Raw genomic sequence first — 16,158 nt, 5'->3', positions numbered from 1 at the left:
CACCATGACCCGACAGTAGCTGGGCATCATCCACATGCACTGCTCTCTTCTACCAGGGCTTCCTCATTATTTCCATACTACGCAATACTTTAGCCTTTGAATCTCCAGCTTTGATAGTAGCTGTCTTCTTTTGCTGTTTTGCAGAGTTACTAGGTGCTTCTTTGTTAGTGTGGATTTTGCCTTTCTACTCATGCATTATTCCCACATGCATTGCCTATAACCCCTCTTGTTAAGCCAGGCAACGTCCAAGCTGGTATGGCTTCAGTTATGTATCTCTCGCTCATATTCTGAGGAAGGCTTTGGGTAGCACCAAGTCAACTCAGCATCAGTTAAGTAGCAGAGGGGACTGTTAATCAGTTTCAGCTGCTTTGATGTTTATGAAATTAACAACGGGTGCACTAGAGAGGCAACTATGCTGACCCCCCCAGTTTTGTAGGGTCAATGTGACTACTGGTAGCATGAGGCGATACTTGGACCCTGTAGAGGTTGTACAACTCTTCCAGGATGAGGATCACGATGATCACTGCCAGAGCCCTACAAAATGACCTCCAGCAGGCGACTGGTGTGAATGTTTATGACCAATCAGGAACATACTTCATGAGGGTGGCCTAATGGGCCCTGTGCCCACTGCCCAGCCCTGTGGAGCCTGACTGGCATTTGTTATAGAATACAAAATCAGCATGTCCAACCCTTTGATTTTCAAGGTGTTTTTTAATTCAGCAGTTTTCATTTCCATCAAGCAATGTGGCATATTTTCATTCCTAACACATTACCTAATGCCTATTAGTATTGATTTCCAGCATAATTTGTCACCCTTGAGATCAACGTATCAAAGTATTAATTTGATTTTTTCATTTTTTTGACCAATGTGTGTGTGTGTGTGGTGTGTGTGTGTGTTCTCTCTCTCTCTCTCTCTCTCTCTCTCTCTCTCTCTCTCTCTCTCTCTCTCTCTCTCTCTATATATATATATATATATATATATATATATATATATATATATATATATATATATATATATATATATATATATATATATATATATATTACATTGGTCATTGGTATAATTCTTTTTAACGTCAGTGTGAATAACGTAATAATGTTTCCACTGCTCAGTTGTGGTTTTACCTGGAAGTAGTCACGCTGGGCAGCATGACCGGAACAACAAGATGGCGGAGAATGGGGTGTTTCGGGTAGGAGAAAATAAAAACACTGACTGTCACTTCTGAAAACATTAAAGCATGTAACGATGACTTGCAGCGAATACACTACTTGATGTATGACCTCGTGAGCGATGGGGGAAGAAGACGCTACTAGGCCGTGATTAGCGTTATGAATTTGGATCGAATACGTTTCAATATTTTGCCCTAATGCTAACAGTGACTAGCAAGTCAATGTTGTTAGCTCCCAACAGCTATAGCTTAAAACATACAGTTATTTTTATAACTTAAAGCATCTAAAGTTATTACACCGTTGTCATGACCGTACATGTTTATATGTGGTAGCTAGCCACATATAATGATTAAATACAGTATATAGTACAATAAATATAAATGCTTTCTGTAGGAAATTTATGCTAAACTGCTAATATCAAGAAGATGCACCCAGTTAGCCAAAAGTTAACGCGAGGTTGGGAAATAGAACAAATTCATAAAAAGGTAACCAGTTTTTATTTGCATTTCCTCCGTCAGTTTTAGTAAAGATTACAAAAATTGGTTGGCATTCAGTGTGCTGAATGGTCTCAGTCATCAGCCAATTCACGACTCACCCAGCGTTTCCTTATTTCAAATAAGGGCAGATTGTGATACATTTATCAGCATTCTAGCTAAGCTCATTGTAACACTGTCAAGTCTTTGCTGAAGTCGCCATGTACATGACACTGCATTTAGATGTTCAAATTTGCGTGGTTATTTAGCTCAGAGTAGACAGAAAATCCCCAGAACATGGTTAAGAACATGCAGAAAGAAAATTGCTGCGTGGATGTCACTCACTACATTATAGCAGATACAGAGAACGTTAACTCTCAGCTCAATGCAAGTGGTTGGGACTTTGGATCATGGGAAAAATGTAACGTGTCGCTGTAACTCGTTAACAGCTTGATAATGTAAACTGAAGCTTTCAGTCTTACATTAGCAAAAACATGTTGTGTTGTATTCGTGATGTGTCTGCAGACTCTACTTTCCCACTGCACGTGACAACATGTTAATAGTTTAGTCAGTCAAATTTAATAGTAAAAACCAACTGTTGTTGAATATTTAGGAAAAATATTTAAACCAGAGAAAACTGTAGTCTGTTGGGATCCTATGAATTATATTTATTGTGGACTGTGTTATTGCATATACTCCAAACAAATGAAAAAAAAAACCTGCGTTAAGCAAATGATATTTTACATGTTTTGTATGTCTCAAAAACACTTGCAATTATAAAACTATGATGTACTCATAAAATTGCCCCTTTTCATTTTCTTATGCAGCATTATCACAAGATTATCTATGAACAGAAAAACTTTAACATATGTGAGACAACATTATTTTCACATTCTAAAATAAAAATATATCCGCACACTCAGATCTAAATTGCAAAGTTGTAAAGGTGAGGATGAGTTTTACATTTAATAAGACCACTGAAAATCAGAAGTGAGTGCATCAGAATGTTGGACACATTTTAACATTATTGTAGCAAATTATTTTAAGAATTGTATTCATTGTGGTCTCTATCTATTAAGCGCAAGTTTTACAATATAATCTGTTTGGAAGTTCTGCCCTCACAAACAGATTATATTGTGGTCCAAATTATTAAAGTAGTCCAAATATGAAAATCAGTATGCTGTGCATTGCTGGGGACAAAGAATTCACTACTTGCCTCAGTCAACAAGATCAGCTACCAGTTATAGTTTATCTTCTAAAAAGTATCTTAAAAATATAAATAATTAAGTTCAGTTCAATTTTATTTATATACTGTAAAGACCCTACAGTAATACAGAGAAAACCCCAACAATCAAACGACCCCATATGAGCAAGCACTTGGCTACTGTGGGAAGGAAACTGTTTTTTAATAGGACAGAACCTCTGGCAGAACCAGCTTCAGGGAGAGGCAGCCATCTGCCATGACTGGTTGGGAGTGAAGGGAGGGAGACAGGACAAAAGACACGCTGTGGAAGAAAATGTAGAATAAATGACAATAAATTTCCTTCATTGCTTTGCAAATCAGTGGAGTTCATTTTTGTTTTCAGACAGGTAGTACAGTTCAAAAATGTTTTTTGCAAATGAGAAAACAGATTCTGTAAGTTAAAAGTAGTTTTTCATGTTTATTTAAAGTTTAAATTTAAAGGATGTAGTAGGCTTTTCCTAATTTTCAGTCAAATGCTGTTAAATGTGTTGCTCTATGATGAACATAACAGCATATCTGGAGCTTGAAAAAAGGCGTCTGGACTTATTTAAGATTCTTAGAGGTTTCACCTCTCATCCAAAAGGCTTCTTCATTTCTTTCCCTTTTTTCAAGCTCCAGAGACCAACTTGACTTGGATGACTGAGAACCTACACAGACATATGAGCGTATCACTACTCCAGTATTAAAGAGCTGTATTATCAGTGTTTCTCAGGATCATAGACGTGTCTGAGCAAGGAATTTCAACTATCTCTGCAGATTGATGGGTAACTGGGCTGATGTGATTTATTTTTATACAGGGGTCAGTCCTGTAACACAGACTGGTGAAGCAGCCGTGTGTCCCCACATCAAAACCATGAATCTCCAGCAGCCAGCCCCTCTCATGCCCCCCGTTCACCCTGATGTGCAGATGAAGCCCCTTCCCTTCTATGATGTGTTGGATGTTCTGATCAAACCTTCAAGTCTAGGTCTGTTTTCTTTCTCTTTTGTTTTAAATACTGAAACTGACATTTTTGATGAAGTTCAGGATGAACCTCACTATGCCTCAGGTGGTGGACTTTAGGCAGACTTCAAAGAAGTGTAACAGGAATGATTACTCTACTCGGACACTGGGTCTCCAGGTGTCCATGTTTACAACAGAGTATAATCTAGACCTTATATAGAGGGAGATGTTGCAGCAGTTTGAAAATATGAGACTTTATGGGGGAAAAACTTTTGAAAACAAAATCTGCAATTTCTTTGCTTCCAATTTTGACTTATCTTATACCAGTGCTGATGTGGAGGTTTTGTCTAGAGCATGACCAATGTGACGAGTATAATGGGTCCATAACTGTCACCTGTGCTGACTTCCCAAGACAAACAGCACTCGATAGATAGATAGATAGATAGATAGATAGATAGATGGATACTTCATTCATCCCGAACAGAAATTCACAAATTCCAACAGTATCCACAAACATGGTAGTATAATATATACTAGTAAATAAACAGTATAAAAGTTTAGAAATGAAAAATTGTAAAAGTCAAGCACAGGCCAGCTGTTGATTAAGGTGCAGGATTAACAGTGTACATACCAGTGGAATGGATGATGTCACTCGCAGTCTCTGCATCAGAGTACGGAGGAATGTAAAACAGTGACAACAATGTCATGTGTGTATTATCTGGGCAAGAAGTGGGGATGCAGACTTACAGCCCTTCTGTCCCTGCAGCAGGTGGAGATTTTGATTTTACATGCCCAGGATTACACAAAATGTTCTGGTGGACTGAAAAATGTTATTGTCCTAGTACTGAAAATTTAAATTTGTATTCGTAATTTTTATATAATTTGTGATTGATAAAAGATATCGATATTTAATGTCCCTGTATCAATACAGTATTGAATCTAAACACATGTTCGCATGTGACGTGGATCCCTTTGCCAAGCACGTTACAATCACCAACATTGTTGAAATACAAAAAAAACCCCAAAATGCTTTTATTTTGCTCAGACTTTTGCATGAAGTCACAGAACAACACAGCCCTGGAAGTGGCTCTTAGAAAGTTTAAGAGGTGCTCTGCACTGGCTAGCTAGGTTAGAGAGAGAGATGTCCGGCAAATGTCTTATTCATATGAACACTAGTAATTTTTTTCAGTAAAAATAAAAGAAATGAAAAAATAAAAGGAACAAAAAGTAAAATATGCTTTTTACATTTACTTTGTTCAAAATGAATGACAAAGAAGGTTATGTTAAGGTTTATACTGTGTGTGTGTGTGTGTGTGTGTGTGTGTGTGTGTGTGTGTGTGTGTGTGTGTGTGTGTGTGTGTGTGTGTGTGTGTATAAATTTAAAAAAAAGTTTTATGTATATGGTGACACCCTGTGTGTGTGTGTGTGTGTGTGTGTGTGTGTGTGTGTGTGTGTGTGTGTGTGTGTGTGTGTTTTATGGCACTGTAAAGCAGTATTTTCTAACTAAGATTTCTGCTGACAGGAGCAAGTACTACACAGAGGTACCACCAGGAAAATATTTTATATTTGCATTGACACCGCAACAAGTTAGAGAAGTATGCATATCCCGGTAGGTCTCTTTCTTCATAGGTTGGTTAATCTGCAGTTACTGAGTAAAGTATGGCCAGTAAATGTACTTGAACTTATTTTTATTTTTTCAGGGACTATCTACCAGGTGGCAGAAGAGACTATATGGTTCAAATTCAACTGAGGTGAGAATATTCAGAATTTTTTTGACCTGTAAATGATGAAATTTAGATAAGAACCTGACGATTACACTAAGAAGCATACCTTAACTGCAGAGCCTGACCGCTAATATCAAATGTTTGCTGATATACTGGTATCACTGTTTATAATGGCTGATGAATGAAAATTTAAAAAGTAAAGAAGAGACACCCTTCAACCATGTTATGAGTGTTGACTTTTCATAGTTTATCTACAATTTCCCTGTTGGCAAAATGTGTTTGGAGCCACAAATACAACAACCAGCTGATCTGAACAGACTCAGGCAGAGTGTTATTTTCTACCTTTTTATTGTAAAACAATAGAAAATGTCCATTATTCCTGTCAAACTTTGTTTTTTTGGGTTTTAGATTGTATTTTCTAGAAAGTGCTACAATGTTCTATAATTTTCTTGGAGTATTTGATTGAAAATTGTGCAATATTTGAGAAGATTCTTGAAACTTCAGCAAATTCTTCTGAACTCTTGAAATGTTGTGATCTGAACAGATTTGATCAAATTGAATTTTTGTTATATAATTTTTTTCTTTTAATTGAACATTTGTGCCATTTTCATAGGCAATGTTTGAAGAGAACACAGCTTGAAAAAAGGTTCAAACCTAAATGTAAACCACTTGTAACTTGTGATTTTAAAATATTAATGAACTATTAATATTTGATTGCTTCAGACACACCTTTATGAATGGCTGCAATAGTCAGAGTAATCAAAACTTTTACACAGTGCTCTGTTTCTTTGTGTTATTAGGTTTTGCTTATCAGAGACGAGCTGCCCTCAAGAGGACAATTACCCCAACAGTCTTTGCATAAAGGTCAATGGAAAACTGTTTCCTCTGCCAGTAAGTGCTTGTTTCACTCCAGGATAGTCAAATAAAAAGCCAATTCAACTTAAGCGTTACTATAAATATGCTAAATTTAGGATGTTATTCCTGTAGGGCTATGCACCGCCACCAAAAAACGGTGTGGAACAGAAGAGACCAGGAAGACCGCTAAACATTACCTCCCTCGTCAGACTCTCATCTGCTGTACCCAATCAAATCTCAGTGACATGGGCACCTGAAATTGGAAAGGTAAGGAAAAAAGCCTAACTGGAAGTGTCTTAAACATGCTTTTAGTCTCTTCCTTTTTATCTGCTTAAGGTCTATATCATGTCTGGAAATAATAAAGTAGGCCTCATTCACCAGCATATATGTAGCAATGATCTTAACCTGTGCAAATAATAAGTTCAAAGAGAGAATTACCATCAGAAACATGCGCATCAGCCAATTTTGAGAGTTGTTTTGAGGCTCCCATGTTGCCACTCTTCAGAGAAGATGCAAAGAGGAGAATCACTTGCAATTGGCCACCTTAACCCTTTCTCATAATTGGATTTACCTGTGTATGTAGGTCAAGGGTCAATGAGCTTACAAAAAGAGTTTTGTGTTCCAATAATTATTGCACACTTTCTGTAAATCCTATAAACTTCATCTCACTTCTCTAATATCACTGTGTTCATCTGCTATATGATATATTTAACTGAAATTGCTGATCCAAACAACCAATGATTTATAAAGGAAAATCATGAAAATTGTCAGGGGTGCCCAAACTTTTGCATACCACTGTACTACCTGCAATCCGCATATTGCCACACTCCCATTTCTTTATTTAAAGAAACACAATTACATGGATTATGGAGAAAGCAGGGACGTTGTTCTAGTACAGAAGGGTGCATCTCTAAAGCAAAAAAAGCAGGAGAATTTCCAACTAAAGAAAGAAGAATAGTGTCCAAGGAGGAAGCAGGAAAAGACACCTTTTCCAAGTGTTTCCTCTGGAGGTACGATTGTTTATAAAAAAAAAAGAAGCAAAAACAAGCAAGGCTCAGGCTGCTGTAACTCAGGTGATGAATTTTGTTTCCCCTGAGACTTTTTTTCTTTTTTTCAAACAAACTATGACTCAAGTAAAAAGAAAAAAAGGTTTGACATCAAAGTCAATGTGAAAACAGAATAAACTACCAGAAGAAAAACACAGCTTTAAACACAGCCTAAAGAAACTTACTATAGTTGAGAGATGAGAGTTTAGGTGATGGTATCCAGCAAGGATTTCATAAAACTATACATCTATGATCTACACTGTTGTGTTTGAAATGTCTGGAACTTTGTTTTGTTATTCTTGGTAGAACATTAAAGGGATTAGAGAACGATCAATGAAGAAGCTAAAGTCAAAATCTTTTTCAGTTAGCATTTAGCGCCGTCATTGTTATTCATTCAGTTTTAATTCTGAGCATGAGTTTGGCTTATGTTGATTTACAAAAGTGTAAATAATAATAATGAAAAAGAAATGATAATGCCATCAATATAACTAAATATTATTGTTATTTTTATGGATGGGCAGCACGGTGGCGTGGTGGTTAGCACTGCTGCCTCACAGCAAGAAGGTCCTAGGTTTGATTCCACCTTGGCCTGGACCTCTCTGTATGGAGTTTGAATGTTCTCCCTGTGTCTGTGTGGGTTTTTTCTGGGTAGTAGGGTTTCCTCCCACAGTCCAAACACATGCAGTTACTGGGGTTAGGTTAATTGGTCACTCTAAATTGCCCATAGGTGTGAATGTGAGTGTGAATGATTGTCTGTCTCTCTGTGTTGGCCCTGCAGCAGGCTGGCAACTTGTACAGGGCGTAGCCTGCCCTATGTCAGCTGGGATAGGCTCCAGCCCCCCCGCGACCCTGAACAGGATAAGTGGAAGAGAATGGATGGATGGATGATAGTAGTATTCAGTTTAAAGATAAGCTATGTTCAGCTGCTCTCTTGTCATGAGGGGTCACCACAGTGGGTTGTTCTACATGGCAGTTTTACGCTGGCACAAGATGTATATTTACATTTTGTAATACAGCTGGGCCTTCATCATTTGCTCATACACATGGTCTGAGGAACTGTATTGATGAATCAGGTTAGTGGGTGAAATGTTTGTATGCACGGTTGATGCACAGATTTGTGTGTGCACACTGTTTGTGACTGAGGTGTGTTACCGTCTGTGTTAAAATTGCTTGATCATAATTGTTTTCCATTTTTCAGACCTACTCTATGTCTGTATACCTGGTGAGGCAGCTGACATCACCTCTGCTTCTGCAAAGACTGAGGATGAAGGGGATCAGAAACCCAGACCACTCTAGAGCACTAAGTAACAATTAGTTTTTTACTGTAAGAGTTACACAGCAGCAGTATTTCACTGAGGAAGTCACACTTGATCAGGGGTCGTCACAAATACAACAGTTTTTCCTAATGTTAAGAGAAGCCATCAGTTTGTTTATATCCACAAAAGTAACCAGGTTACTCAGAAAATAAATTTAAGTTACAAGACTAGTCACATTATTAGCTCGGTGATGGTAAATGGACTAGTTCTTATGCAGCGCTTTTCTACTCTAGCACTCAAAGCACTTTATACGACACATTTGCATTTACCCATTCACACAAGCACTTTCATCTGCAGCTAAGTGCTTACTATCTGTCATTCACGTTCCGATGGTTACATTGGAGAGCAATTTGGGGTTCAGTATCTTGCCCAAGTATCCAGCAGTCAGGAATCGAACCACCAACCTTCCAGTTAGTAGATGACCTGCTCTACCTCCTGAGCCACAGCCACCTAGTGATCACCTAGTTTTCACCCAAATTTTGCTTAAAGTCACATTAGTCATTTTATTGGCAATAACCTGTGAATTGTGATAAACTGTGAGCTGGATGAGCTACTACGCCACTGATTTTCAGTTTAACATTCTTACTGCAATCCATATAAACATCCATTTTATTAATCTTTCTCACAGTTATGTTTCTCACACATAGCCAGGCAAATCACATGACAGTGAGATCAGTCAGGGTGGGATGATAGCTATTTTTTTATCTTCGTGACTAATCCTGCACTGCACAGCTTAATCTAAGGCCCTAAACCAGTAGTTAGTTTTCAAGCTGTGATAGACTAATTTCAAGTAATGTATTAAAGCATTGAGTTAACCCCTGCTCATGTGATCTGTCTGTTGGTTTCATAGAAAAATGATGTGTATGTTTATGGTGTAGTTTGTACCTCTGAATTAATCTGTTTCTCTATTTTGCACTTTGCCCCTCGCCTCTGGGTTACAGTTAAAGAGAAGCTGACAGCAGATCCAGACAGTGAGATTGCTACAACAAGCCTCCGTGTGTCACTTATGTGCCCGGTAAATGAAGCATCTGTGTAAAAACTTTGTCATTAAAGCAACTTATGCATTATTTTGAGACATTCAAAGCTCCCTTAAAATTTGAGCACTGTTTTGTCCAAGAGTCAGAATATGGTAGAGTCTCTTTTGAGACTACATTTAGTGTTACCAACACTTTACAAATTCCTACACATACCTGCTTGAATATCGAACTGCACTAACACTGAACTTTTTACATTGGACACGCAAAGCAGTAGTTATTTTTCTCTTTTATAGAATGTTATGTACAATTAGGTGTGAAAATATTTGGACAGGCTGAAAAAAAAAGCCACAACAATAGATATCTAATAAAACAATCAAGATGTAATTGGTGTGCAGGGTCTTGACTTTAATTTAGAGGATGAAAGAAAAATATTACATTAACCAGGGAATTAAAGCTAATTTTTACATAGTTCTCATTTTCTGGGACTCCTATGTAAACAAACAAATTAACATATTTATAAATAGTTAAGTCTGGAACCCATGGACATCACCAAACAGTGGGTTTCCTTGCTCCTACTTAGGCCTTCAGTGCAGCTGTCTTCAGTTGTTTGTTGGCCTCTCTGCTTTTAGTTTTGTCTGCAGTAACTTGATTGGCTTGAGATCAGGTAAATGACATGGTTACTTCTTTATGTTTAAAAAAATCCTACTCAGTAAACAGTTGCAATTGTTAAATTCTTTCTACTTATAGATGTGAATTCCCTTAAATTAAAGTTAAGCGTCCATACTCTAAGTCCCTCTTCATTCATTATAACTACCACTTCAGTATATTTTTGGTATGCAGCTAAAATGACAAAAATTATGTCAGTATGCAAATATGTATGCAGGTAATTCAGCCGCTTCAACTTAAGCTGTGAAGTAGTGTCAGAGGCATAACAGAAACATGAACCTGCTGATGAATTACTCTTAGGTCCATACATTTTTGGACACTGAGGCTTCTTTTGTTATTTTAGCTGCTTACAAAGTTAAAGTTCTATAATGAATGCAGACTGCAAGTTGACATTGACACATTCATCCATATCATATTGTACACACTCATATTTATGATCTAAAACTTCCTTTATTGTTTTGTCCTCCAGCTGGGTAAGATGCGACTGACAGTGCCATGCAGGGCAGTGACGTGCTCTCATCTGCAGTGTTTTGATGCTGCCCTCTATCTGCAGATGAATGAGAAGAAACCTACCTGGATCTGTCCTGTGTGTGACAAGAAGGCTGCATACGAGAGCCTCATCATTGATGGGTTAGTTAAACCAGTTCAGGTCATTGTCCATCATCACAAAAACATGACATAACATGAAATAATCATCATTCATGTGTCTCTTATGTGCCTTATGCATCTTGGGCAATCAGGTGAAACAGAGTGCTGAGCAAATGACTCATCACCATCTGGTGGAGACTTTGATCAGGTGGAGAGACAGGACAAAAGACAGAAAAGAGCCAGAGATAATAATTAATAAGTACAGAGTGAAGTATAAACAAAGTAAATAAGGTGAATGAAAAGAAAGTGCATCATAGGAACCCCCCAGCAGCCTAGGCCTATAGCAGCATAACTAAGGGGTGGTTCAGGGTCACCTGATCCAGCCCTAACTATAAGCTTTATCATAAAGGAAAGTTTTAAGCATAGCCTTAAAAATAGAGAGGGTGTCTGTCTCCCAAATCCAAACTGGGAGCTGGTTCCACAGAAGAGGGGCCTGAAAGCTGAAGGCTCTGCCTCCCTAAGCCTCCCAAAAAGTCCAGCAAAGAGCTGACAGCGTGACAATGATCCCAAATACACTACCAATGCAGTAAAAGTATACCTGGATAGAAAAACACACAATGGAACACTATCAGTCATAGATTGGCTTTCCTAGAGCCCTGGATTACAGTGTGGGATCATCTGGACAGCTGACGACATTTGGAGAACAGAATAAAAGACAGCCAGCATTAAAAGAAGAGCTTTGGAATGTTCCTGTTAGGTTCGGACCACCGTTAAATAAAGAAAGACACAGAAACCCGTAGTTGGTCTTTTTACCTGCAGGGAGAGTCTCAGTCAGCTAACACTCACGTGCCTCTGAAAGAGAGTCTGACTTCCTTCTTTCTGCTGGCGCTTTTATTTTAGCATCACGTGGGTGCGTGGGGGTGTGTGTATGTGTGTGTGACGTCAGGAAACAGGCGTTACCTGCTTTCCTCACCTGGAGGGTCCGGGTGTATGAGAGTATGTTTTGTGCTTACAATCTGATGGTCATGTGCATGTTTATGATGAACACATTGTGATACATAGAAAAACAGTTACATGTTTATCTATTCTAACAGTTCCCCAAGATGATTGGAGATCTGTTCTTGAACACTGCTTAAAGAAATTACAAGAAAGCTGCCAAAGAGAATTCAGGCTGTGCTGAACAGGAAAGGTAGTCATACCAAATATTAACTTTCAAGTATGTTAAAATTGTATAAACTCTGTATATTTACACGTGTCAGTAATTCACTGCACCCATTTTCCAAGCAAAATATAAAGAAATGAGGGGTAGCTTGAGACTTTTGCACAGTACTCTAATTTTGGAATTGATACAGTCAGCTTATCTACTAAAAATCTCAGCTGAGCTTGGTGATCCTGACCTCAAAGTCCAAGGTCAGGTTTATTTAAAATTTTGTGAATGCAATAGCTCGAGAAGGAGGTCACACAGGAGTTTTTAAAACTTTACCATAGGTATTAACTCAGGAAAGATATCATATAGGCTTCTCATACTGATAGTTTAACGCCATCTACTGACAATCTCCAGTACTTTGGAATTTGGCAACCTTGATATAATTCATGGATTTTTTATTTTGCAGGTTTCTCAGTGGTGCAGTATAATATCTATCTATATCAGCACCACTGTTTCAGTCTTTTGACACAATGACATTCAAAGCTTTTTACCAACGACCGTAACACTTCTGCTGTCAGATTGCTGTGATCTCATGTGCTTTCAGGCCAGGGCACATTTTGATAACAGAAGTGTTAAAGATGTTCCATGCTTCCTAACTTTTTTTTTGTCTTTTATGTAAATATGGCCTGGAATGTTCTGTCAGTATTGCTACAGCTTTTAGTCAAAATAACGATGAGGTTCAAAGGACTGACTCAAATGGTGCACAGATTTAAAGTTTTAAATTTTTTGATTATTTGTTACCAGTTACAAGTGAGGAGAGTTGATGTGGTTAAATAGACCTTTGACAAATAACAGGCAATGAAGTATAATCTCTGTTTGGTCATATATTATAATAAATAATGTTTGCTTCTGGTTACATAGGTGTTTCAGAGGTGACCCAACAGGCAGGGAATTATTAGTATTATTATTATTTTACATTCATAAGCATTTGTGGCTGCTGCACCATGTAAAATCTCAGGGCTTTCAAATTATGCCGGCGGCAGGTGCATTTTCGACCTACTCCACCGCTCTGTGCCGTCTACTTTTTAATTTTTCTAAAAATATTTTTTTGCGCTGACCGCTGTCTCCATTTCCAGACGCACGTGGCAATATTTACGTTCTTTCAAGCTGAGCCATTTGATTGTTTCACGACTGCCATGTGACTATTCATATTGTCTGCTGCTGTCATGGCTTCGGTCTCGGTCATAAGGCGCCTGCTACTTCAGCATGCCCCCCTGCTACTCCAAAACAAGTTGAAAGCCCTGAATCTGAGTTTTTCGGTGATTGTGAAGGTTACTTAGTTTTGCCAATAAGACATACCCTGGTGGATATGTCTGATATGTATCCAGCAGGGCCACCGTAAACCGTAAACCAAGCTTACTTTTTAGAAAGCTTTTTCTTTTTAGGCCTAATAAAATAACAGTACTAATTTCCGTATGGGGTTGGAAGGACATATTTTTATGTTCCTGCATATACTAATAAACATGTTAGTTACCAGTCAATAGTGTAGTTAAAATCTGGCAAAATATATTAAAGAAACAGTAACACCACCACTTGGTCATTAAAAGTCCACAAAGCCCTGTGGTGTCAGTTATTGGACATAAACTGATCATATATAGTGGTATGCAAAAGCCTGGGCACCCCTGATAACTTTCATGATTTTCGTTTATAAATCATTGGTTGTTCGCGCCAGCAATTTCAGTTAAATATATCATATAGCAGACAAACACAGTGATATTAGAGAAGTGAGATGAAGTTTATAGGATTTACAGAAAGTGTACAATAATTATTTAAACAAAATTAGGCAGGTGCATAAGGTTGGGCACCCCAACAGAAATTTTACATCAATATTTAGTAGATCCTCCGTTTGCAGAAATAACAGACTCTAAATGCTTCCTATAGCTTCCAATGAGAGCCATTCTGCTTTACAAAACACCTCCTGTTCAGTCAGGTTTGATGGTTTCCAAGCATGGACAGCCCACTTTAAATCACACCACAGATTTCCAATAATATTCAGGTCTGGGGACTGAGATGACCGTTCCAGAACGTTGTACTTGTTCCTCTGCATGAACGCCTTAGTAGATTTTGAGCAGTGTTTAGGGATGTTGTCTTGTTGAAGTATCCAGCCCCTTTGAAACTTCAACTTTGTCACTGATTCTTGAATATTGTTCTCAAGAATCTGCTGATATTGAGTGGAATCCATGCGACCCTCAACTTTAGCAAGATTCCCAGTGCCTGCACTGGCCGCACAGCCAGTGTTTGTCTTGGAATGCTGTGTTCTTTTTCCTCCATGCATACCGCCCCTTGTTATGTCCAAATAACTCAATTTTAGTTTCATCAGTCCACAGCACCTTATTCCAAAATGAAGCTGTCTTGTCCAAATGTGCTTTAGCGTACCTCAAGCGACTCTGTTTGTGGCGTGTGCACAGAAAAGGCTTCTTCTGTATTATTCTCCCATACAGCCTGTCCTTGTGCAAAGTGTGCTGAATAGTTGAACAATGCACAGTGACACCATCTGCAGCAAGATGATGTTGTAGGTCTTTGGAGCTGCTCTGTGGGTTGACTATGATTGTTCTCACCATCCTTTGCCTCTGCCTGTCTGAGATTTTTCTTGGCCTGCCACTTCAGGCCTTAACTAGAACTGTGCCTGTGGTCTTCTCTTTCCTCACTATGCTCCTCACAGTGGAAACTGACAGCTGGAATCTCTGAGACAGCTTTTTGGATCCTTCCCCTAAACCATGAAGTTGAACAATCTTTGTTTTCAGGTCATTTGAGAGTTGTTTTGAGGCTCCCATGTTGCCATTCTTCAGAGAAGATGCAAAGAGGAGAAACACTTGCGATTGGCCACCTTAACCCTTTCTCATAATTGGAGTCACCCGTATATGTAGATCAAAGGGTCAATGAGCTTACAAAACAAATTTTTTGTTCTAATAATTAGTGCTAAAGGTATTCAAATCAATAAAACGATAAGGGTGACCAAACTTGTGCACCTGCCTTATTTTGTTTAAATAATTATTGCACACTTCCTGTAAATCCTATAAACTTCATTACTGTGAATGCTGCGAGCATTCACAGTATTGTTGTTGTATTCTTTATTATTACTGTGAATGCTGCAAGCATTCACAGTATTGTTCTTGTACTCCAAAAACCTTCGGTCACTAAAAACTCAAGCAGCGTTTGGGCTACAGACACCATTTTGGTATCAAAACGTTCAGCCTGTTCTGGAGATTTATGCTATTACTTTTCTTTTTTGTAACCTTAAAACTTTTTAAGATATTGAACTTTTTATAATCTTCATCCTTTTCAAATCAGGTCCTTGTGACGCTCACAGTTCAAAAATGATTTTGATAGGAGCTACGCTGAGGTACGCTGAGGCAAATTTGACAGTGCATGCATCTCAGCAGCTAAGCAGTGCACCTGGCAGGTGTTTTCAGTTAGCGCATTTACAAGCATTCAGCTTGGCAGAGCTCTCAAATATGTATGCTTGCAAACCTCACTGCTTGTGTGAGGCTCCTGTTGGCTCAGTGGTAGAAAAGGGGACCATCAATGCACAAGAAGCAGACAGAGCAGGTTCAAGTCCCACTTTACTCCAAACTTTAAAAATTTTCCATTGAGCATTCATTCACCAGCTTAAACTCTTTCAGCCAGATTTAAGCTCTTTGGAGCATTTCCTGGCATTTCAGCTAAAGACACCATTTAGGCTTTAAAATAAAGCCAAGCCTTTAAGCTGTTCAGCTGTCCAGCAGTCCAGCTGTTCAGCTGTGCTTTGAAATGTGATAACTTCAGCATACCTTCAGCTAGAGACACCATTTAAGCTTTAAAATAAAGCCAAGAGTGCATGCACCTCAGCAGGTAGCCAGTGCACCTGGCAGGTGTTTTCAATTGGTGCATTTACAAGCATTCAGCTTGGGAGAGCTCTCCAATATGTATGCATGAAAACCTCACTGCTTGTGTGAGGCTCCTGTTGGCTCAGT

General features: G+C 38.5%; 1 protein-coding gene across 1 annotated transcript in view; it reads left to right on the top strand.

Moving 5' to 3' along the window:
* Positions 1-1,053: 1,053 nt before the first annotated feature.
* Positions 1,054-16,158, top strand: part of pias2 (protein inhibitor of activated STAT, 2) — a 36,435-nt gene continuing 21,330 nt past the window's right edge. The window contains 10 exon segments of the mRNA XM_030725602.1: positions 1,054-1,190; positions 3,684-3,851; positions 5,349-5,375; positions 5,378-5,435; positions 5,527-5,577; positions 6,351-6,441; positions 6,538-6,672; positions 8,650-8,755; positions 9,709-9,782; positions 10,880-11,040. Of these exon segments, the coding sequence (XP_030581462.1) occupies positions 3,740-3,851; positions 5,349-5,375; positions 5,378-5,435; positions 5,527-5,577; positions 6,351-6,441; positions 6,538-6,672; positions 8,650-8,755; positions 9,709-9,782; positions 10,880-11,040 (815 nt within the window). The 5' untranslated portion in view covers positions 1,054-1,190; positions 3,684-3,739.

Source organism: Archocentrus centrarchus, unplaced genomic scaffold, assembly GCF_007364275.1.
Source record: "Archocentrus centrarchus isolate MPI-CPG fArcCen1 unplaced genomic scaffold, fArcCen1 scaffold_63_ctg1, whole genome shotgun sequence".
Taxonomy (NCBI): domain Eukaryota; kingdom Metazoa; phylum Chordata; class Actinopteri; order Cichliformes; family Cichlidae; genus Archocentrus; species Archocentrus centrarchus.
Note: the sequence above shows the minus strand (reverse complement) of the source record. Positions and strands in the feature narration are given on the sequence as shown.